This window comes from Dermacentor albipictus, chromosome 1 (assembly GCF_038994185.2).
Source record: "Dermacentor albipictus isolate Rhodes 1998 colony chromosome 1, USDA_Dalb.pri_finalv2, whole genome shotgun sequence".
NCBI classification, from domain to species: Eukaryota; Metazoa; Arthropoda; class Arachnida; order Ixodida; family Ixodidae; genus Dermacentor; species Dermacentor albipictus.
In genome coordinates, this window is record NC_091821.1 from 395,036,838 (window position 1) to 395,059,671 (window position 22,834).

The 22,834-nt window shown below is 46.7% G+C and overlaps 1 protein-coding gene across 2 annotated transcripts in view; it reads right to left on the reverse strand.

The window, feature by feature from the left end:
• Positions 1-422: 422 nt before the first annotated feature.
• Positions 423-22,834, reverse strand: part of LOC135914945 (uncharacterized) — a 46,873-nt gene continuing 24,461 nt past the window's right edge. For both annotated transcript variants that reach the window (XM_065447880.1, XM_065447887.1), the window contains 13 exons: positions 21,637-21,806; positions 20,399-20,523; positions 19,803-19,983; positions 18,457-18,533; positions 16,763-16,985; positions 14,767-14,954; positions 13,628-13,739; positions 12,877-13,047; positions 9,685-9,807; positions 8,534-8,640; positions 7,383-7,581; positions 2,481-2,610; positions 423-1,318 (listed from right to left, as the gene is read on the reverse strand). In XM_065447880.1, coding sequence (XP_065303952.1) covers positions 1,144-1,318; positions 2,481-2,610; positions 7,383-7,581; positions 8,534-8,640; positions 9,685-9,807; positions 12,877-13,047; positions 13,628-13,739; positions 14,767-14,954; positions 16,763-16,985; positions 18,457-18,533; positions 19,803-19,983; positions 20,399-20,523; positions 21,637-21,806 — 1,981 coding nt within the window. In that variant the 3' untranslated portion in view covers positions 423-1,143. The remainder of the gene's footprint in view (positions 1,319-2,480; positions 2,611-7,382; positions 7,582-8,533; positions 8,641-9,684; positions 9,808-12,876; positions 13,048-13,627; positions 13,740-14,766; positions 14,955-16,762; positions 16,986-18,456; positions 18,534-19,802; positions 19,984-20,398; positions 20,524-21,636; positions 21,807-22,834) is intronic.

Consider the following 22,834-nt stretch of genomic DNA (forward strand, 5'->3'; position numbering starts at 1 on the left):
TGGCCTTCAGTCACAGGAAAGTTTGCCGAGACATGTGTGATTCACTCTTCGAAAGAAGAAGTTTACCGCGTTTATGTTCTCCTGTTTTATTGATTCTCTCTTATATTGACGTTTACTTTTCTGTTATCTATCGCTAAAATTTCTGATATGTCCTTTCTCACATTATCCTTTCGTTTCTTCTTTTGATATTTCCCTTTTCTTGCAGGGCCTGATTACTCTTGCATAAGTTCATTCTCTTCGTTGATCTATTTTCTTTGTACTTATCTTAATTCTCTTTCACACTGCCACTCAAACCTTGGCATTTGAGTGAAAGCCATAATCATCCCCACTTCAATTATCATAAAAATCGTATGCGATGATTTACAACATTTCCAAACAAAGCACTTTCCCCTCCCCCCCCCCCTCTCTCACCGCCCTTTTTTTTTCTGTGACACAAGATCGTAGAGCTACAATGCAAAACTACAAAGCAAGAGCTTTGGTCTAATTCATTTTTCTCAAGAGCTTCCGCCAGCTAGCTTTTTTCGATGCGTAGTTAAATATGGCATATAAACAAACGAATTGAGCGGGCACCTTTATAAGCGAAGCACGTCGAAAGTTTCCAATGACACGCGATTTCAGCATTTGAAACAGACACATCGGTTTCAGCGTTATTCACTGTGTAAGCGATGCATCGAGTACTAGGCCAAATGGAATGTCACTATGCGTAGTTAAATATGGCATATAAACAAACGAATTGAGCGGGAATTTTTACAAGCGAAGCACGTTGAAAGTTTCGAATGACACACCATCTCAGCGTTTGAAACAGACACATTGGTTTCAGCGTTACTCACTGCGTAAGCGATGCAACGAGTACTAGGCCCGATGCAATGTCACTGTGTTTTGTGGATGCTTTCGTTCAGCACAATTGATGGAGCAGGAGGAAATACTCTTTCCTTTTTAAATGTTGGAAAATAAATCACCGAGTGTCTATGAATGCTGTATGAGACGTGGAACGTTTGATTAGGGTCGCCGTGGACCCTGCAGAGCTGGCGACTTGAACAGCGCAGAAGGAGCAACCTGAGATGAAGAGGCCGAAATGTGAAGTTCGTCGTCGCAGAAGTGATGGCTCTGCTGGCGATAGGTCAACACCGTGCGTGCGACACACTAGATGTACGTGCTCTCGAACGAGCGGGGGGGATTCCAGTCAACGAAGAAACCGTCCTGAGAGGCGCTGTCGCTCGGTGCGGGATGCTTGGAGAGCTCGAATTCGTCACACTCCGCGGTCGAAGTTGTCGAGCTCCTGAAGGGAACGCCGCTAACTTCCAGGCTACGGTGCTTCCTGCATATCAAAGAGGAGGGGTAGGAAATGGCCGTTGTATATGTCTCTAGAAATACATATACTCCTGCGAGAAGCAATAAACTGAAAGGTTGGATGTGCAAACGAACGTCCGCGAAGGACTTGATGTTCTCGCGTTGGTGACTCGGGAATGGAGACGTGATTATTACGACAATAACAAGGTGGATACAAGGAACCGGGCGGTTACTGGCAGATGTCATGTTCCAAACCGCGCCTATAGTTGCTAACTACATTCCTTCTTTCATCCCTAGAGGGCGTCCGACTTCTTGGGTGGTGGTAAAACTATTCCATATCCTCAAGTTTGCTCGTACAGCATTGAAATTTAGCTTACTAATAGGTTAGTACTGCTCAGGAAGAGCAAATTCCGGCAGCAACATTGTGTGGTTGACACCTTTTGAAAACTCTAATCACGATTATTATACGGAAATCTATACTTCCATTATAAAATGCTATACTCTGTAACACGAAGGGAATCGTAGTAGAACGAAAAGTTGTGCGAGCTGGTACAGGTTTATTTTCTCGTAGAATTGAACAGCGCGCACGATCAGCGAGAGCCATGTTTCGTGCACGCACGCACGCACGCATTACGGAAAAGCGAGCTTCTCCTTTCAATAAGTCGTCTTGAGGAGAAGTCATATTTGGCGAAACATGGCAACCTGCGCACGCACTCATGCATGGATAATGTTTGATGCGATTTACATGTGCCTCATATAGGCTACCGCCTCCAAAAGAGCGTAATCCGTTCATCACTAACAAGCTGCATGGACTCGTTTGTTGTGTAAACGTAAGCTACGTGATCGTTGTCATTGTAGTTTTATGCATCACTCACTCACTCACTCACTCACTCACTCACTCACTCACTCACTCACTCACTCACTCACTCACTCACTCACTCACTCACTCACTCACTCACTCACTCACTCACTCACTCACTCACTCACTCACTCACTCACTCACTCACTCACTCACTCACTCACTCACTCACTCACTCACTCACTCACTCACTCACTCACTCACTCACTCACTCACTCACTCACTCACTCACTCACTCACTCACTCACTCACTCACTCACTCACTCACTCACTCACTCACTCGAACAGTCAGACTGGAATGATTCGGTCATAAAATGCGCCATGCACTTACCTTCGGCTGATAATTATCACTAGCGCCGCGTTGACGAGCAGTAGGAAGATGGCCACACCGAAGGGAGCCACAACCCACGGAATCAAGGAATGCAGAGACTCGTAGACGTCGTCCTGCACCGACGCTCCCACTGCACGCAGAACGAATGTCATTTCGGGTCAGTGCTGTTTTTGTCATAATGCTTGCACGCGCACACTGCTACGTCACAAGCTATATAAAGTAACATTAAAGAGTGAGACAAAGTTCCGCTTTATTCGGATATTATATTGTCAAGGGCTTGCTTGTTCTTCACGGGCATCGTCACTCTGCTGTTTTGGGCTAGCTTCACGATGCACCGACCGCCGGACACGTAGGAGTATCATGCACGTATGATCGCATCCACCGGCGCTTCTTTTGGTCTGGTCTCTACCGTTCTGTGAGACAATACGTTGCGGCTTGTGACCTCCGCCAGCGACGCAAGACACCTGCCCTACTGCCTGCTGGCAGCATCAGCCCCTTTACAACGCTGATGAACATTTTTTCGGTTGGGACGCGCTCTTCTAGGACCTTCGCCAACAACTCTTCCCGGCACTACACAGTCGGCTACTCAGCTTTTTACATACTGTTTAGTGACGACCCACCATTACCCATGTACACCATACACCATCCTCACGCAGACATGTCCACGGCCTGTGCTCGTGATGCTCTTGTCCGTGCTGACATCCCCCCTCACCCCCCCGCCCCCCCCCCCCCCCCCGATTGCCCTGATCGCTTATCGGCTTCACAGGTTTACCAAAAATGTCTTCATGACCCCCGACACAGGGAGGTGCACTTCCCTCCTGGATCGCTCGCCTTGCTGTGGTTACCGTCACGTCGCGCTGGCCTACGCGAAAAACTTCTCTCGCGTTATGTTGGCCCCTACCGCGTCGTACGCAAACCCACTAACGTAACCTACGTATGAGATCGCTCCGCTAAATTCTGAGTCACCACCTGCCACAATCACTAGTGACATAGCCCATGTCTCGCACCTTAAATCGCATCACTTTTGGCCGACGGCGTGGATATCTGGTGTGCACGCTCTAGCTCTAATGGTGATGCAGCGTTGCGCGCCTTGCCTTGTAAACATATCTTCTGCATACAGTTTTTCCCCGCAAGGATGTTATACTTCTGGAGTAACAAATATGTCAATTTCAAAATTTTATGAAGTTCTTTAAGCCTGGAAGCGCATCTGAATTGAAACGGGTAGCAACGTGCCAATTTGAATTTCGCGCAGTAGTTTCGCATAACGTCACAAAACTTTAAGGCGTCTGCTGAAGGTTGGCTAGGTTCTTGTCAATGACAGAAGATTACATTGTATTCGAAAACAAACAAATACTAAACCTGACAGCTCTGCATAGCTTCTCCTGGTAAGAAATGGCCAAGGTGCGCGAAAATATACAGTGAAATCCATAATGTCCCGCTGATTTCATCAGCGTCGCGCCTTGAAAGCAAAATTGAAGATGTTAAAAAAAAAAACGCAGACCCGCCATTTAGAGACTTGGGAGAGAGGTAACACAGTAGAGTTCGGGGAACTCCACAAATGCATAATCTACCACCGGACATTCGGATTGAATGACGCTGTCAAAATATGACGTCATGGTGACGTAGCCACGCCGCCTCTTGTTGTTGCGTCTTTTCTGGCTTACGTGCTTTCTCTAACAGTAAGAGGGGCTCGCTTTTTCTTTTTTCTTTTTGCTATTGCAGAAGCATAATTTGACAATACATCTCAGCATAATATTACTTTTTAGTGTCCCTTAAAGAGGAAGCTTTAGCCTGGGGGCTATCCTTTCTAATCTAAATCCTATCGAAATACATGGAAACGGAGAAATAATTTTTATTGACAACCACTGCACCAACCTTGATGAGGTTTCCAGCATTTAAAAGAACTAGTTTAAATTCAGTAAGCTAGGCTATCAAAATTAAAACTGTTTAACTCAGCAATGCAAAACGATACTACAATTCTGTAAACTGAATCTAATAGTACATCCAAAGAGGACAAGAATGATGGCTCACAAGGATGGCGCTGGAGAATCCTATTGGTATCCTGCTATCCATTACGATGATGGCATTACGAATAAAATGTTACGGAATTTAGACGACGGGTCAATTGAGTTCCTTGTGCGGGAGATCAATAGCTGATGGAAGGAAGGCTCTTTCCCGGAAGAGTGGAAACTTGCAACTACTGTTCTGATACCCAAACCGGGAAGGCCATAGGGCTTGAAAATCTCAGACCCATTTCCCTGACATCGCGTTTGGGGAAAGTCACCGAGCACGTCATTTTAAATAGGCTAACGCGTTATGTTGAGGGCAATGGGGTCTTTCCGCACTCGATGATAGGATTTCGGCCCGGCCTCTCGACTCAGGATGCTATGATCAGGATTAAGCATCAGCTCCTCGACCGGCGGACAAGGGATACTAAGGCAATAATTGGACTTGATGTGGAAAAAGCTTTCGATAAAATCCGACATTTTTTTCATTCACGGGTGCTATCGGATTTGAATATGGGGCAGCGGCTTTTCCATTTTGTCAAGGCTTTCCTTATGGATAGAAGGACATGTCTCAGGTTTGGGGAGATAAAGTCGGAAGTCTTTAAATTGGGTTGCTGTGGTACTCCGCAGGGATCCTTACTCTCGCCTATGTTATTCAATCTGGCGATGTGGAAGTTGGCTAATATACACTGGACACTGCCCAGGGTATTAGCTATTCTATCTACACGGATGACGTTACTATATGGAGTGTCGGTGGTAGTGATGGAGAGCTTGAGGCTAGGCTGCAGAAGGTGGTAACGCTTACGGAAGAGTATTTTGGTCTTATTGGGCTCAAGTGCTCCCCTAAAGAGTCAGAGTTGTTGATCTTCAAATCTAAGAAGCTAGGACGTAGGCCGAAGGGTTGGGTACCGGAAGTTGATCCTTGCATTAGAATCTGTACTAGGGAAGGGCCGTTGATACCCAAAGTTGAAGCAATCAGGGTCCTCGGTTTTGTACTTGAAGCGAATGGATCGATCATTAGAACCATTCAGCGATTACCAAGAAGAAGGAGGAGGCCATAACACTTATAAGAGGGATCTCTAATGGGCATAGGGGTTTGGAAAAGGGGGGGGAAGATAAATTGGAAGCTTTAATCAGAAAAGCCGTCAAGGCTTCGCTTGGTCTGCCTGTGAATACGTCAAACGATATGTTGTTACGACTGGGTTTGCATAATATTTTAGATGAAATTGCCGAGGCTCAGTGTATGACACACAGAGATAGGTTGCTAGGTACACCAGCGGTAGGTATACCTAGCAAATATACCTAGGTATATTTTAGAGCCAATTGAAGAATCGGTGGCTGTGTCGCCCGATGGGGCGCCCCTACACGAGTTGAACGTAAACCTTAGGGCCAATATCACGGTTTGCCCGTTTCCGCGGAATGTGCACCTCGTGCACAATGTAGGGAGGCGGGTCGTGAGAGCTAGGGCTTTGTTGCGAGAGGAGGAAAAGTCTGCGTTTGTTGACGCCGCATGAATTAATGGGAAAGATGCTTATTCGGTGGTGGTGGCAGATGGCAAAGGGAGCGCTAGAAATGCCGCTTCCATTTATACCAAAGAACCATGGGTCGCCGAGCAGGTGGCTATTCATCATCATCATCAGCCTGGTTACGCCCACTGCAGGGCAAAGGCCTCTCCCATATTTCTCCAACAACCCCGGTCATGTACTAATTGTGGCCATGCCGTCCCTGCAAACTTCTTAATCTCTTAGGTGGCTATTGCTCTAGCACTAATTGATTCAAGAAGAGTTTTGGTGTTTAGTGACTCGGGATCTGCGATTGAAGCCTTCTCGAGAGGACTTGTTGCGGAACCGGCCAACAGACTGCTGCAGGGTAGAGATATCGCTTCGCATACAGTTACTTGGTTCCCGGCGCACATGGGGACAGCGGAGGGAGCCCCGCGTAACCTCAACGAGGTGGCGCACAGGGATGCACGAGGATTGGTGTGCCGTGTACTCCCTGAAGAGGCTGGATCTCCCACTCCAGAGTTCAGGGACCAACTGTTACCCTACAACGAGGTCACCAAACACTATTACTTAGCGCGCAGTGCATTATCCCTGCCACATTCTAAATTAAATAGGCCACAGGCGGTTACATAAAGGCTTCTGCAGACGCGAACGTACCCTAACATGGTCATAATGAATAATATTAATCCGGACTGCGGGATTTCCATCTATTGTAGTAAGTGTGGATGTTTGCTCGATTTAGAAGACATGCTTTGGAGGTGCTTGGCGCTGCCCGGTGATGGTTCTTGAGGTGAACAGTGGCGGCAGCGGATCCTGCACAGTGAAGTGCTGGCGGACCAACTCAGGGCTGTCCCAAGGGCCCATGCGACGGCAGAGGGGCTCGGCCTCTCTGTCCCGACGTGGGAGCGGCATGCATCAGTCCCAGACTGATCCCTCAGGACCTAAATGAAGTTCTTCATACCATACCACTAATATGTGAGTAGGACCTTTGCAAAACCCTCATAAACAATGTAACAGACTGACGAAAGATACAAATTGATATGTCATATTTGTCCGCTTTAGATTCTATAACGGATGCAGTTTGCGAAATTGCGATTGTGAAGCTTGTGCTTCTATTTTTCTGAAACTTACCAATCTACGGCAATCTTTGCGAGAAAAGAAAAATCTAGGGTCTAACTCCAGTCGCTAGAATTTAGGTTTCTCCCTGCTACAAATTTCATTCAAATCGGTTCATGAGTTGCCTCATAAAAGCATTTTTGCGTTTTACATGTGTTTGAATGGACGGCATCGGAGCTGGCCCCGAGCCAAAGTTTCGCCTTAATCTAGAGCTAAGAGATAGCAGCTTAAGTTGACGGTACGCAGCTGCATCATCAGTCTGCGCGCGTGTCCCTCACCCAAAGAGAGCGTGGCGAAGTGAACCATGAGGGGAGGGCCGTGCCCTACGCTCGTTGTGGCCCTGACTTTGGCAGTGTAGCTTCGCCCGTTCAAGAGCTGGGACAGCAGCAGCTCCCTGACGTCGGGTCCCACCACCGTGGCTAGTAGGACAGAGCTGTTATCCTCCGTGGCGTTGTCGACCTGCTCCGTTACCACAATCTGTACAAAGAAGGAAGCAACGTTCAGTACGGTTGTCACAAGCGTACGTCCGGCGTTTTCGAAAGGAAAAGGGAGAATGAAGGTCACGGCAAAGGAAACAGAAACGCGAGTTCGAGAGGGAAATGATCGTAATTTTCGTAGCTATTTGCGCTGCACAGATTGGTGGTCTGGGGACACTAAACGCGCGCATACAGAAATAAAACACGAACAAAAAGGGCATGTAGCACTTGAATAACTGCGTGTTTTATTTCACAGTGAAAACTTCATTTTGCTTTCCGCTTGTCCTTTAGCCCGTACGCACACTTCGCGAATAGGAGATGGAGAAAATAAATAGCGGGTTTATGAAGAACAGCGGTAGAACAAGGGGTAGTCATTGGAGCCCACTCTTCGATAAAGGGACTTGTCTTAGGGCAGCAACTTCGTCAGTGAGGCGGGGAGGGGAGGGGGAGCAAGAGCTGCTGCCTTGACGAAGACGACTGCCAAGCCGAAAAGTTGGCTCCAGCGACATTCTACCACTGTTTACCATTTCAATCTTCTATCGTCCTGGGAGCTTTTGTCTTGTCTGGATAGCAGGTTCATGTATCGTCAAGCCCTTACTTTCCATTCGCGCGCTGAAGCCGAACCGCAAACTTAGGAGTAAGGCAACAACATTTGTATAGTAACTTCACACTTTAATACATTTTGTTTGATTCAACTATGGAACACATTACAAAGCTCGTCAAACGCAAGATTACTTTACAATACTCGAACAACAATTATTGTAAACAGCACTTGTGTCAATCTGTCTCGTCTGCGTCTTTATTTAAGATGTTCTCCTTGCAAACATATATCTTGCATGCTCGACTCGAGTAAAACAAGATAGCCAAATTGCCTTGTTGGAGTAGATTCCTCATCTGAAAACACTTGCTCTTCCGTTGTGTCATGAGTATATCATACAAAACTGAGCACCCACCTCGTAACCAGTGAGGACTCCGTTGGGTTCTTCGGGTGGTTGCCAGGACAAGCGAACAGCTGTCTCGTTAACCTCCTCGACTCCGAGCCACTCCGGTTCGCTGGGCACTGCGAATCACATTCATGATTACGCGTAAATCACCGAGCTATAAAGCCCGTGTGTTTGCGCACGAACACTTAGGAAAAAATTGACAATCGTTTTAGCATGCGCCGAAGAGGGTGAAGGCGAAAGCCTGCGCACTCAAGCGACAGTTATTAAATTACTTGACATCCTCATTCGAATGCGTTGTTACTTCTTGTTTTCTCCCACGAAAGGTAGTGGATTCGAGTGCCTTAACTGACGCTGCTTTAATTAACTGTGCCTTAATTACCTTCACCCTAATTAATATCAAAGGTCGTAGGTTCGACTACCACCAAAAGTCGAGTGTGCGACTCCCTCCGAAGGTCGTGGGTTCGAGTGCCTGAATTAAATTTATCCTAATTTGCCTTTTTTTCGCAGTATGAGTGGCATCGGAGCCAGTTGTGGAAGAACTTATTTTGTTATAGCGCAAGCTTGACAAGGACTAAAGAAGGCACATCTGACACACTTTTGTCCTTGTCAAGCTTGCGCTATAACGAAATAAGATATGCCGTACCAACAAGCCCCTATTGCTATCCTCATTGTGGAAGAAGACGACGACGAACGCGCGGGCAGTGGCACGGGCGCATGTGTGCGCGAGGCGAGCTCACGTGACTTTCTGTACCGCACGCCACGTTTTCCAGACCATAGGGGGGGGGGGGGGGTGGAGGAGGTGTATGAGCCACCTAAAGCTGTCGCCTTAATAAAGCTTGTACGATAATAGAGCCCAGTTCCATTACCTTGAAACGCTTTGTTTTGTGGCAGGTACCACGTTGCGGAAGCAAGGTTTCTTAAGTTTTAACAGGATGACAAAAGGATGACAGGATTGCCTGTTCCTCCGGCTGTTACGCATACGTTCTTCTTAAATGCCTTATGCAAACCCATTCAAAATATCTATCCGTGCAATGACTAGACCCTTGAAATTCAAGTATCTTTACTGCTGAAGCTAAACAAAAAAAATATTGGCAAAGAAAACCGCGCAAGAACCTAAGCCGGCCGGGCATCACTTGGATTTCAAGGAGGAATGCCCTCACCGTCTTCTGTAGTGCTGACCGTCACACGAGGACTGAGAGGCCCTGCTCCGGCGCTGTTGACAGCTCTCACGCGCATTGTGTGCTTCTGGAAAGGCATTAGACCCTGGAGCGTCAGGTTTGTGTCTGGGGGAAAGAGCAAAACGAAACCCGCTGAATCACAAATCTGGAGAGCGCGAGGCTACGGAGAAAGTGCAGAGAAATAAAGGACGAAGAAAGTTGCGGTTGGCAATGGTAATATTGGTCAGAAATGTTTACTGTACGAATAATTTGTGATAGAGACGAATTCATCCGAAACCTGCGAGCACAGCATGAAATTACAGATTCGTAATCTGCGGCAGTTTAGGACGACCTCATCAGTGTATGAATTATTTGATGTGTGCCTGAAATTATCGGAAATCGAGTTCTCACGTATGACCACGTAAGATGTACGGACGAACGTGCTTACGTTTAGTTGCGTACAGAGATATATACCGTACACGGCTAACGACGAAAAAAAAAAGGAGAATAATGAATATATAAGATAAACAAATATATTTGCTGTATGAACGCCGCCTTCACATCTGTCTTGTCACGTTTCCAACTTTCGTCGTAAACCATCTCCACATGTCCACCAATACTTTCGTTGCGATAGTAATTGTCGTCGTCGATGTCGGCGTCGCCGTGATGTTTCGTATATATCTAGATATACGTATGTATATGCCATGCCATGCTATACGACATGAGGTATATGCGGGTTACATTGCCACGCTATTGTATCACTAAAGTTGCTCATACCAAGTCTTACATTTCTGACAAAATTATTACTTTGGGTCTGGCAGCCCACAAACAAATTTTATCGAACAAAACACTGACGGCGCATGCCTTTTATCCTAACTTTTCTCAGACTTAAAGATTAAGAGTGCGAAACAATAACAGAGCTCGAACCTGAAAATGAACGAACCTCGATATAACGAAGTTGTGCTTGCAGCAAAAAACAATGGTAACTCGTGAATTTCGTTAATTCGAGGTTTGAAAGTTCAAGCTTTAAAAACAACTTCCCAAATTCCCTGTAGCATTCCTGATGGGTAGTAACTCGTTAGTAGGCGCTTATAAACAAATTGCGAGAAGGTCGGGCGATAATAGCGCTGTTATGAGCGCCAGCGCGTGCAGTGCAGATCACACCGGGAGCAATGCATCGACGGGGTGCACGGCCTCCGAGACTGGCGTCGGTTGCGTAGCGCGTTGCCGTAAATCTCGGACGCCACGGCTGACCGCGCTTGGTGCCCGCAGCCAGCGCCCGCAGATTAAAAACAAAAGTGCAAAGAGATACGGGTATTCGACCTGAGCAAAAAGAAAAAAAAAGAAAGAAAAAGAGAAAAGTCACAGTTCCGCCGGCAAGGCGGAACATTGATGGCGATAGCAAAGAGACAACTACACGAGGTAAGGCTCGCAGTTTTATCGGTGCCACGAGCGCTCAGCGAAACATTACCAGATCTCACTCGATGACCACGAACTCGCACTCACAACGCGAGCGAGCGCTTCATACTGTGTCTTGGAAGCTCGAGATTATGCGACCGCCGACACTAGACGCGCGAGAGCAACAAAATGTGCGGGAACGCACCAACCATTCCGACTCGATCTTTGCACTTGCCGCGGAGGGATTACCGCCAAGATATGGCGTGTACGTGGGAGAGGAGGATACACGTGCATTCCTGACCCTAACGGCAACTAAGATCGGGAAATAAAAAAAGTTCGTTGCATCGTGAATTTCGTTACATCGAGGTTCGGTATATCGAGATTAGACGTAAATTTATCGGCGCGGCTGTGCACTGCCTCCGGGATCGGCCCAGGAAAGGTGTTTGAAACATACCCGATACGTAAGAGTGGCGGTAAAGTCGCTAAATAAAACGTTGAATGTAGTTAACATAAATGAAATTGTCCGATGGCAGGATTCTAACAGAGGACCCCTAGCGCAACAGCTCGTTTTTACTTAGTCAACTTAGGTTTACTCCAATTCCTACTGCCACTACAACTACGGGTCTTACATTTCGTGCATATTTTAAGATGTTGCTAGCGCATTCATTGCTTCGCTCTCATGGCGAAACTGTGACATTTTTTTTTCAAGAAACAAAGAACATGTTTATTGGCTGGTATAACCAGCCCCCGCCATCCGTCTTTTGGCTTTCCGCCTACGCCACCATCTTGCAGTGGCGTGTCCATCGAAGCAGTCGAAATGAACTTTATATATAGATATATGCGCGGAAGTTGAAGGATCCATGCACAGGGACACGCGAATTATACGAAACAGTTACATGAAATAGCAGAGGTATGCAAAAGAAAACTGGAGAACTTCTGCAGAAGGGCGCACTGAGTAGATCTACACATAACTTTATTGTAACTTATGCAAAATCTATCTATCTATCTATCTATCTATCTATCTATCTATCTATCTATCTATCTATCTATCTATCTATCTATCTATCTATCTATCTATCTATCTATCTATCTATCTATCTATCTATCTATCTATCTATCTATCTATCTATCTATCTATCTATCTATCTATCTATCTATCTATCTATCTATCTATCTATCTATCTATCTATCTATCTATCTATCTATCTATCTATCTATCTATCTATCTATCTATCTATCTATCTATCTATCTATCTATCTATCTATCTATCTATCTATCTATCTATCTATCTATCTATCTATCTATCTATCTATCTATCTATCTATCTATCTATCTATCTATCTATCTATCTATCTATCTATCTATCTATCTATCTATCTATCTATCTATCTATCTATCTATCTATCTATCTATCTATCTATCTATCTATCTAGCTAGCTAGCTAGCTAGCTAGCTAGCTAGCTAGCTAGCTAGCTAGCTAGCTAGCCAGCCAGCCAGCCAGCCAGCCAGCCTTCCAGCCAGTCAGTCTGTATAAATGTCTGACTCAATGCCTGCCTACCGCGTGACAGTGAATGAGTGAGTGAAGAAACTTTAGTGCATGTCCGGCGAGGACGCGAACTCGTCGCGCACCCGGCTAGTCCCACGTGCCACAGCGCGTGCGAATATGTCACCCGAAATCCTGCTGACGAGCTGGCAAGCAACAAAAAAGGGGTCACGGGCAGCGCGGCCATTCAGCAACTAGTATACCTATTCTAGAAGCGTTGATGTGTGGTTGCAACGTCGCTTGCGCTGCTCACCTGTGGTGTTTGCCCATTGGTCGTCCTCGGCCCTCAAGTCGGCGTAGTACAGGACGTGGTAGTAAAGGAGCGGCCCGCGTGCGTCCAAGCAGGAAAGCGCTTCCCAGCTCAGGTGCAGACTCCTCGACGATGCCCACACCACGCGCACCTTACCGGGCGGTTTGCTGGGCGCTGAGCAGAGAGCCCCCGACGGAGAAATATTGGACACAAGCGATAGCAGCAACCATCTCAATTAGCTGGAATTAGTATTAGGCCAATAAGATACGACGGAGAGGGGGTGACAGAGAAGAAAGGAAAAGCGCGGTGGTGAGCAGTTTACAGTTTGCTTTGTGCAGTTTGCTGCCCTACACGTAGGGAGGGGGCGTGGAAGAGAGAGAGAGAGAGAGAGAGAGAGAGAGAGAGAGAGAGAGAGAGAGAGAGAGAGAGAGAGAGTAAAAAAAAACACTTTGGGGTGTTTAACACCCGGAAAATGCACAGTGGGTTGCAGCGTAAGATAGGGGTGTGCGAATATTCAAAACTTACGAATAACGAATCGAATAGTGGCGATTCGTAAATGCGAATATTTATCGGATACGTCTCGAATATTTCGGAACGTCAGCTCTGCAGAGAAGAGTAGCAGGCTAGAGGACTCCGTGTTTCTTCAATCAATTACGCTCTCTCTCTCTTTATCTCTCTCGTGTTATGGAATGAACGTTAGACAACGCTTTCTGCTTTGGTGGCGCGACTTCATGACTGTGTACACCGCACTCACGTGCTGCGGCAGTGAGGAAGCTGACCTCCCTCCTCTCCCCGTATTCGTGGCCGCTGCTCGCGCCCACACGTGCCTCGTACCAGGAGTGCGGCACCAGCCCGTCGACCTGGAACTGCACGAACAGAAAGCGTACGGACTACGTTGCGGTTCACGCAAGTCTTTACGTTACGTAGTAGACTTTTAGGGTGACGAAAAAAGTGCGCCTCTTCGCCCTACGGAATGCGCAGTTGGGGTTATAACTTATAACGCAAGTAACTCAAGGAATGGATACTTAATTTCACTCGTAATATTTTCATGCAGAACGGAGAAAAATTCAGTCGCCGATACACTTTATTTTTTATCTCAGTTATTCCACGGAAACCCCTTTATAACAGCACAGAAGTGGGCTTAGTGAGAGGTGCACATGACCGAAATGCTTTTAATGCGGCGTTGAATAATTTCTACCGCCACGACCAAGCCTCGAGTCTTGTACTTACCCCGGTCAGACGTTTAGGCCTATTTAATCTTTGTAACGCGATGCTACGCGCTAAAACATTCAAAGACGGTCGCGCAATTCGCACATCCTTAAAAATTTCAGCAAACTTTTCTGTTTCCTTGTTTTTCTTCTTCTTTCTCCTTTTATTCCCTTTACCTTGTCTGTCTGCACAGGGTAGCCAGCCGGTACTTCCACTGGCTAACCTCCCTGTCTTTCCCTCACGCTCTCTCTCTCTCTCTCTCTCTCTCTCCTAGTCTTCGTAACCCATGCATATTTTTCTGTTTACGCATGCTTTCCCTCAGTCTCTCTGTAGCAGACGGGCAAGGCCAATTAGCGTGAGCCGAATATGTAGTTAATAAATGTAGCACTTTGTGTGAGTAAGGCTTAAGCGACGTGATGGGCGTGTGCCCTTGCTTCGCCTTTCTCCTTGTTTTTTGTGCGCTGCTTGCATCGAACCGCGAATATGCAGAGACAAGTTCGGCAATGCAACTCAATTTTTTGCCGCAGAGCAGATTCGAACAAATGGACAAATAAAATTAAAAAACTTGGAGCAGGACAGGTACACCATGCGAAATAAATAAATAAAAAAATAAATAAATAAAAAATAATAAATAAATAAATAAATAAATAAATAAATAAATAAATAAATAAATAAATAAATCACCTGCGTAGCTTGTGTGAGGGACACTTGTTCCGAACCCTTGTGGCCGCATCCGCCCAGGTCTCTAACAACGATAGCCACGCGGTAATCCAGGTGGTGCGGGTGGCGCACTCCCGCAGGTGCGTCCCACGTGATCATGGCGCTGGTGGCATTCGATCGGATCACGTTCAGGTGTTCCACAGGGCCCGGAACTGCGTTTGCGACAGCACGAAAAACATCGCACGCACGAGCAGTATACACTATTACGTTGTGTGAGAAACGTTGGAGCAATTAATATTGACGCCCGCTTCCGTGGTCCGCCTTAAGCCAGTGCAAGTCCGCGATGCGGCGACATATGCGTGTCGGCCTGTCAGCAACGAAGAAGTTTGCTGATAGCGAGCGATAACAGCGCTAGTCACACTGTCCGTCCTCGGTCGTTGGACCCGAGACACTTGCGCCAGTGTCCTAGATCGCTTTCCATTTACCAATCTTGCGTAGGGCTACAAAGCGTGCCACCGAAATTCAACGCAAGCACTTATAAATTCTAGATAGCAGGGACAAGAGCCCACAGAGCTTAGGAGTTGTCTATAATGGTTTGCAGCTTTCAACACAAAGCCAACGAACGTAATTTGTGAAGCATGCATTTGCACTTATACAATCGGTTAATTTTTTTTTTTGTTTAAAATACCGTTCAAGAAATCGCCTGCGACAGGTGAATCTATTCCGCCTCTCAAGGTTGGTGAGTTGAAGAGGCGGATAGTACTAACACAACAAATCAAATAACAGAACCATAATCTGAAAATTAACAAATTGCCACCAATAAACTTTACACTACGGAGTTAAGGAAACAAAATTCAATTGCTTGAAATGAAGCCGTATAACAACGGCGTCACATTTGCTTAATGAACATCCCGTAACTGTAGCCCTCACTATCTTTCAGACACACATTCCCAGAGGTGCCAAGAAATGCGTTGCCCACAGAGTTAGTCTTGTCGAGTACCGTGTGAAGAAAAAGATGTTATGCTAAAAAATAATGCTTCCAGACTTCCAGTGTCGCGCGGTGTCGTCATCAACGCCATGGATCGGCAAGTAATAGTGGAATGGGCGGTTGGCCTAAATTAAGTCTGCTAATAAGTGGCAAGCCATGTACTATGAGAGAATTCCATGGAAACGTAGACGAGTATAAGCTTCGTGGATGTACCAGCGCAACATACAGAGACAGACGGAAAAGGAAGGACGAACGCAAGCGGCCGTCTTTCAACCTCCCCTTCCCTCCGTGTCTGTTGCGCGGATACATTCGAACGTATTTCAAGTAGCCCTGTTTTCTTTTCTTGTGTAGTCTAAACTTTTTTGGTTTGCTAACGTACTGCGTGCGTGCTGAAGACTTGCGTCGACGCGTCAATTTTTAGGCTGCTCGGGGACTTTCTATGCGATTGTATAATGAAGAAAAAAGAAAGATGAAGACACAGAGTACGCCCTCCATTTGTAGTTACCATCATAAAGTCGTGCGGCGCCAGTTAGACGCGGTGGCGCCTATGTGCCAGAAATAAGCCCAGCGCAGTTTCCGCTCAATTCCGCCCTTTAAAGGGAAACCACTCCATTAAACCAACTGCGTGCCGTATAGTAAAATATGTGGTCGCGTCGTCCAACAAAAATAAAGGACTCCTTCATTGACGTCCACGGCTGATCAGCCTCCACGCGTCGCTGACAGAATGGAAGTGTCACTGTAGGATTAATGGAGAGTCTTAGGTTATAGGGGACGCATACCGCTGCCAAGCTTGCGTTGCGGGAAGCTAAAGAATTAACGAAGTTGCGTCATCCAGCTGCGCTAAATGTCACGTTTGTCATTTCATTTTCTCTTGAAATACTGAGTATACATAGAGTCAAAGTTGCACCATAGGTTTCCCTAAGAGTGGATGCTCCCGCACATCGACGACATTTAATCGTCGTGCTTAGTCAATCCGCGTGCGCGACCCACATCGCTGCTTCCCGCGCTGCCAGCGGCCAGGTATGACCTCACCTGCCCGAGCCGTCTTCGCAGTGGCCGATCCGCTGTACATGCTGCGTCCCACGGAGGTGACGGCGTACACGGCCACGTCGTAGTTGCTGTCGGCGTCGAGGTCGCCGACCACGGTTTGCACGGTGTCCGCGTCCAGGCTCTGCACGGTCGACGACGCGTCGCCCGCGCTCAGGTCCACCTCGAAGCCGACCAGCTTGCAGCCCAGCAGCTTCGGGTCCGGTTTCTGAGAGCAGAGCGCATGCGCGTGAGCGCAGAACCACGGCGAGCGACGGTGGCGCCCCACCCTCAGTTGGCTGCGGTTGAGTGACTACGGGGTAATGCTCCTCAGCGCGAGGTCGCGGGTTCGACTCCCTGCAGCCACGGTTGCCGCATGTCGAGGTTGGTTGGAACGCAAGAAATGTTAGTATACCGAAGTTTTGGTGGCACACTGAATCACACCAGCCAATCAAAAGTATTCCGTAGCTACAGGCTAACCTTCCTCTACCTTTCTGTAAATAAGTGTTTCTGTTACTCTCTCTCGTAGCCCTCAACTGCGGGCGTCTTTCATATTCCTGACGTTGCTTTGGGACGTAAAAAATCAATCAATCAATCAATCAATCAATCAATCAATCAATCAATCAATCAATCAATCAATCAATCAATCAATCAATCAATCAATCAATCAATCAATCAATCAATCAATCAATCAATCGAGGCCATCTGTAATTCCGTAACTGAATTTCGTGGCAAGCCCGATAATAATATCTTTAGGCAACCGCTGAAATAACCAAGAAAAACTTGCCGAACTAAAAAAAATGAAGAAAAAAAACATTTGATTGGCTGACGATCCAATAGTCTTGGTTTATAGGTGCCTAAATATTGTACAGAATGATTTACGAAAATCAGCACTTAAAAAGTGGAACATCAAGTTTCGCATTCTTTTATGTAATCAGTTATTGGGATACATCTGTGAAGGATTCTTTTTATTAGTTAAGTATCAGCTCATCCTCTTAATAGTTGTTTGGGTTCGTATTTCAGGAGGTAAAACAGCTGCTGCAGAGGAAATACGAAGGCCCTACACAACACAAGCGCAGAGGTAATGTGACATACATACACGCATGCAGACGCGAATTGGGTGATAGTGGCCTAAACGCAAACGCAGAAAGATAAAAATGACAAGTAAATTTTCTACACGCGCGCACACACACACACACACAAAAAAAAACGAGAGAGCAGCAATACGCGCACGTATCACAATACAAAAAGAATCGGTTTCAGCACAAATTTCAGCGCTCCTGATACTTCGTCCATTGGCGCTATTTGTAACTGATGGCATAGGAGGCTTCTTTGTTAATTGACGAGTGGACGAAAAGTGTAGAAAGATGGAAGCATTCGTCAGTGATCGTGGTGGCATGCCGCCGGCTCCCATTCTACGATAAAACCAATAATTCAAACAACATACGTGCGTGTATTGTTTCGAAAGTTCTGCGCGATCACACGATGTAATTTTCTTATGTTTGTGAGGCCTTTCCACTCGATGAGAGTACTTTTCTAAACTAACTATATTTTTTCTCGATAAATAATTCACCCCTCCCCCCTCTTTTTCTTTGGCATGAATGTATTAGTCATCGTCAGAAATAAAAATGAACAAGAACTTAGGCGCACACAACAACTCCGCTGCTAGATTATGCAAACAATAAAAAAAGGCATGTCACCTCCCACCGAATGGATATGCGACTGTCCGAGAGCGCCTTGGCCACCACGTTCTTCGGTACCGCCTCGGGGCTGTCAGCTGGAGCAAACGGACGTCAACACTCAGGAACCAGCGATACCTATCACAAGCGCGCACGTGTGTAGCGAAACCCGAATGACTCAAGAGACACGAGCTAATAGTCGTTTTCGCATATGAGCGTGTGCAAGGGAATGGAGCGTCGCTGTTCTGGTGCACGTAGAACGAAAGGAGAACTGTTGTCGCACGACTGTTGTTCCCCTCCCCACGTGTAGGGTAGCAAACTGGACTCAGTCTGGTTAACCTCCCTGCCTTTCCGTCTTCCCTCTCCCTCTCCTCTCTCTCTCTCTCTCTCTCTATCTATCTATCTATCTATCTATCTATCTATCTATCTATCTATCTATCTATCTATCTATCTATCTATCTATCTATCTATCTATCTATCTATCTATCTATCTATCTATCTATCTATCTATCTATCTATCTATCTATCTATCTATCTATCTATCTATCTATCTATCTATCTATCTATCTATCTATCTATCTATCTATCTATCTGTTGTCGCACGAGCGATTACACTTGTGCCACAACACCGCGACGCAGTATACACGATAGTAATAGGGCCCGATCATTACGCTGGCAAGAAATAAAACTAAACACCCCTGTAGGTCCAGAATATTTACACCGAAAGAAGTGCACAGCACTGTTTACCCGCCCGTCGGGAGGGTGGGCCTCGAGATGAATTCTTAGTGACGAGTTAGACAATGCTTATGCCGAACAAAAGCAGCGCTTGGGCTGCTTGAATTTTTGGTGCAGCGTCCCTCTCTTCAGCAGAGACATCGAAGTTCAGTCGTCGCACAGTATACACCAAGACTTTAGTGTACCAAGACTTTAGTGTAGTAATTGTAGAGTAGTGCCATTCGGCACAGCAGAATGTCTTAGGCGAGTTGTTGACTGGGAAATTCGGGATGTTGGCTGCATATAGTAGGAACACTCGGCACCCTATACACTCCTGCGCGAGTCTTTCTATGGTGACCTGTGGTACAGCCTCATTGCAATAGTTTAGCTGTCATTTCGCACCCTTTTCACTACACCCCATTCTCTTGAGGTGTAGAAAGGAGTTGACGATTGCGTGGTTTACGGCGGCACAATGACGGCGCAAGGCACATAAATGGGACAGAAGCAGCGAGCCAATTTACAGGTTTGCGAGTTATGTCATAGTACAAAAAAAAAAGAGGAAAGGATGACTCGCCGGCACATGCGTGTTCGTTCTCATACGCTACGAAAACGCATCGCCCTATAGTGAACCAAACGGAATGAATGAATCAAACCTCGACAGGGTGTGCGCACCGACACCGGCGGCCCCCACGCCGTCAGCTTGCCCCTCCGCAGCTGCACAGCGAACTCGTACTCGGTGTCCGGCTCGAGGGACGAGGCGTTCTGGCGCACGGCCGTCTGCCACGGGCCCACCGTCGTCCAGTCGCCGCCGGCCGCTTTCGCGCGAACGTGCAGCTGCACGAACGAACGACACGGTGAACATGGGGAGAGAGTTCTCGGCATTCCGCGCGAGTAAGAGCTACTACGGCCGACGTAAAACAACCATGATTTGTGATGTATTTCGGCAGTGGCAACCATATGTATTCCACTCATGTGCGACCGTATTCACGGGCTCCTTGGTTAATGTTATTGCTTGCTGATACTCATTTGCTTTCTTTGTTGTTGATGTTTATCAAATGGTGAGATCTTGGGAAAAATAGGCCGCCGAAGGGCCGGCTATTCAATTGAGCTTCAGCGACTTAGGAACACGAGAAAAGCACAGGCTGGTAGAAAAGATAGCGGGTGAACAAAACTTTCTTTTTCTAGAAAACATGTAAGGGAGAAGTCAGGGAAGATTCAATGCTTCCCTCATATGGGATTTGCCGAGTACCTGGTACTCAATTTGGTCGCCTCGCCCACCGTTCTTCTTGGTTGGCGAGTTGGAAGGCTCCCAGGATACGACTGCTGAGTCAGCCGACACCTTCACTTGCGGCGGAGAGGTCAGCTCGGGGGGACCTTGAGAAGGACGGAAAACAAGGAAATGAAGATGATCAGAATATGCTGTATACACAAAGGGAACCAAAATTACATAAAAAAATTTGTTTAGTTGGGCTGCAGTGAAGAACAGATGGGGACAAGAACAAAAACGACATACACCATGGATGCAGTGTCCGTGAGGCGTTTTTTTTTTTGAGGGGGAGGGGGGGGGCATTCTTATCTGGCTTCGTCTGTCCACGAAATCATGCTAAATAGGACTTATACTTCTTGCCCGCTCGTGTGCTCATATACATAATTATGCTCCCGTTAAAGATTCACATGCGGTGTAATTTAATCCGGAACCTTCAACTACGGCTTCCTGTCACAGCACCAGTATAGCTTTTTCGACAACAAAGACAATCACATGAAATGAAATCAAGTATAATGCTTACGCTAAACTTGTTCTGTGCAAATCCTCAAGGTGTAGTAAGAAAGTTCATCCTTGTTGCGGGTTTTAGTGGAATTTATATTGCCAAGTTCAGTGCTACTGATCATAGAGTATAGTCGATTAACTGTGTCTCGTGCTGCGAAGTTTAGCTTCCGCTTAGCTCCGATGGTAGGTCGGCGACCGCCCCGGAAACCACACCGGGTTCAATGTCCGGACCGGGGCATTTTTTTTTTAATACTGCGAAACATTCTTTCTGACGAACCGATATGGGTTTCCTTTGATCTTTTCTATCCCATTCACCCATGAATCACGCAGTCAAGAAGATATCCGAACCTGGATGCCCTTCCCCAGATAATCTGAGAGTAGAAAAGCGGTATGAATCAAAAGTGGCGTTACTTGCTAATCGCAAAGAATTTCGTGGGCTGGCGTTCTATAATCAATTACACTAAAGATTATTTCCGGAGCATTACGGCGAAAGCGCTACAACAAAGCGTTATTTTGTCGTCTTTCACAAGGCGCTCAGTGCGGCGCAATGTCTAGAAGTCCTGGAAATTCATCTACCACAAGAATAAGAAGTCAGAATATCGCGTCATCAATCTTTCAGCTGAGGATCTTCAAATCCGTAATTAGTTAATCTTCGAATTTGTAATAACCTGTGGGAGTGTATATAGGTCAGCGCCACGAACGTTTCGGGGAAGACGTACCCAGGACCGTCACGTGAAGCGTTCCGACGTCGAATCCGTGGTCATTCCTGGCCGTGCAGTGGAATTTGTAGCTGCCCGGCTCCATGCCTCGGGGCAGCGGTGCTGAGGCCCTGTAGGCGCCCCCGCCTTCGTCCGTCACCGTCACCTTGGTGAGGTTCTGGCGGGTCTCTCTGCTCGCGCCGCGGAAGCAGGTCGGTTATTAAAATGCTTCTTTGTCCCCACTGCGAGCTCTTTCGGCTGGGGATTCATCAGTCCAACGAAAGCAACGTAGTGAACAACCTATGCCAATTTAAAGGAGAGTCAGTGATATCTAACGGAATTTTCTTTTCTGTCGAGGGGCATCTTATATGCTTACACTGTCATACGAGTGCGCCATAGATGACCAATTTAAATTTTTTTGTTTATTATTAGATTTGTTTTACATAAATGGCGTAAAATGTCGCATCGTTCGTGCAATTATTCTTTCGCTACTTATTTAGGCATTTATTAGTTTTTCGTTTTGCGTGAGCTTCATTAAAGGTTCAGCGCACAGACATCCTTGAGCAAAATCGGCTCCGTTTATATATACGCGAACGCCAGGGTCCCGTGAATTTGACGTTGAATCGCAACTGATATATGGAGGTAGTTTGCCAACTTCGTTATCAAGAATCTGAATCTAGTAAGAACTTGCGTACTCACAAGAGCAAGAAATAGAGGAGACAGAGAGAGGGGTTATAGTTCAATTTACGTGCGATGGATTGGGAAACAACGAAGAATCGCTTTCTACATAATGCAACTCTACAAGGAGTCATGTGGTTTTTTTCCGGATAAAGCTAGGCTCGCTGGCTGCACACTTCGTCTATCCGCACAAAGACCCGCCTGGGGAGGTGGCCCTATTAACCCCGAGAGCGCGGGATCGAATCCTGGAAGCGACGGGCGCATTTCCATATTGGTGAAATGCAAAAAAAGAAAAAAAGAACGGCCGTGTACCGAACATCGGGGCCACGTTAAAGTACCCCTGATGGTCGAAATGAATCCGGAGTCCCTTACTGCGACGCGCCTCGTAATCAAATCGTGGTTTTAGCACATAAAACACCCGAGTTTAACGTTTTCTTGAAAAAATCCGCGTGGAGCAAATAAGGGGCGAACAATCGGAGGTTGCCTCCTGGCGCAGGTCCCCCGACGTCCTGCGTTCGATGAAATGCTTTCAGCTGCCCAA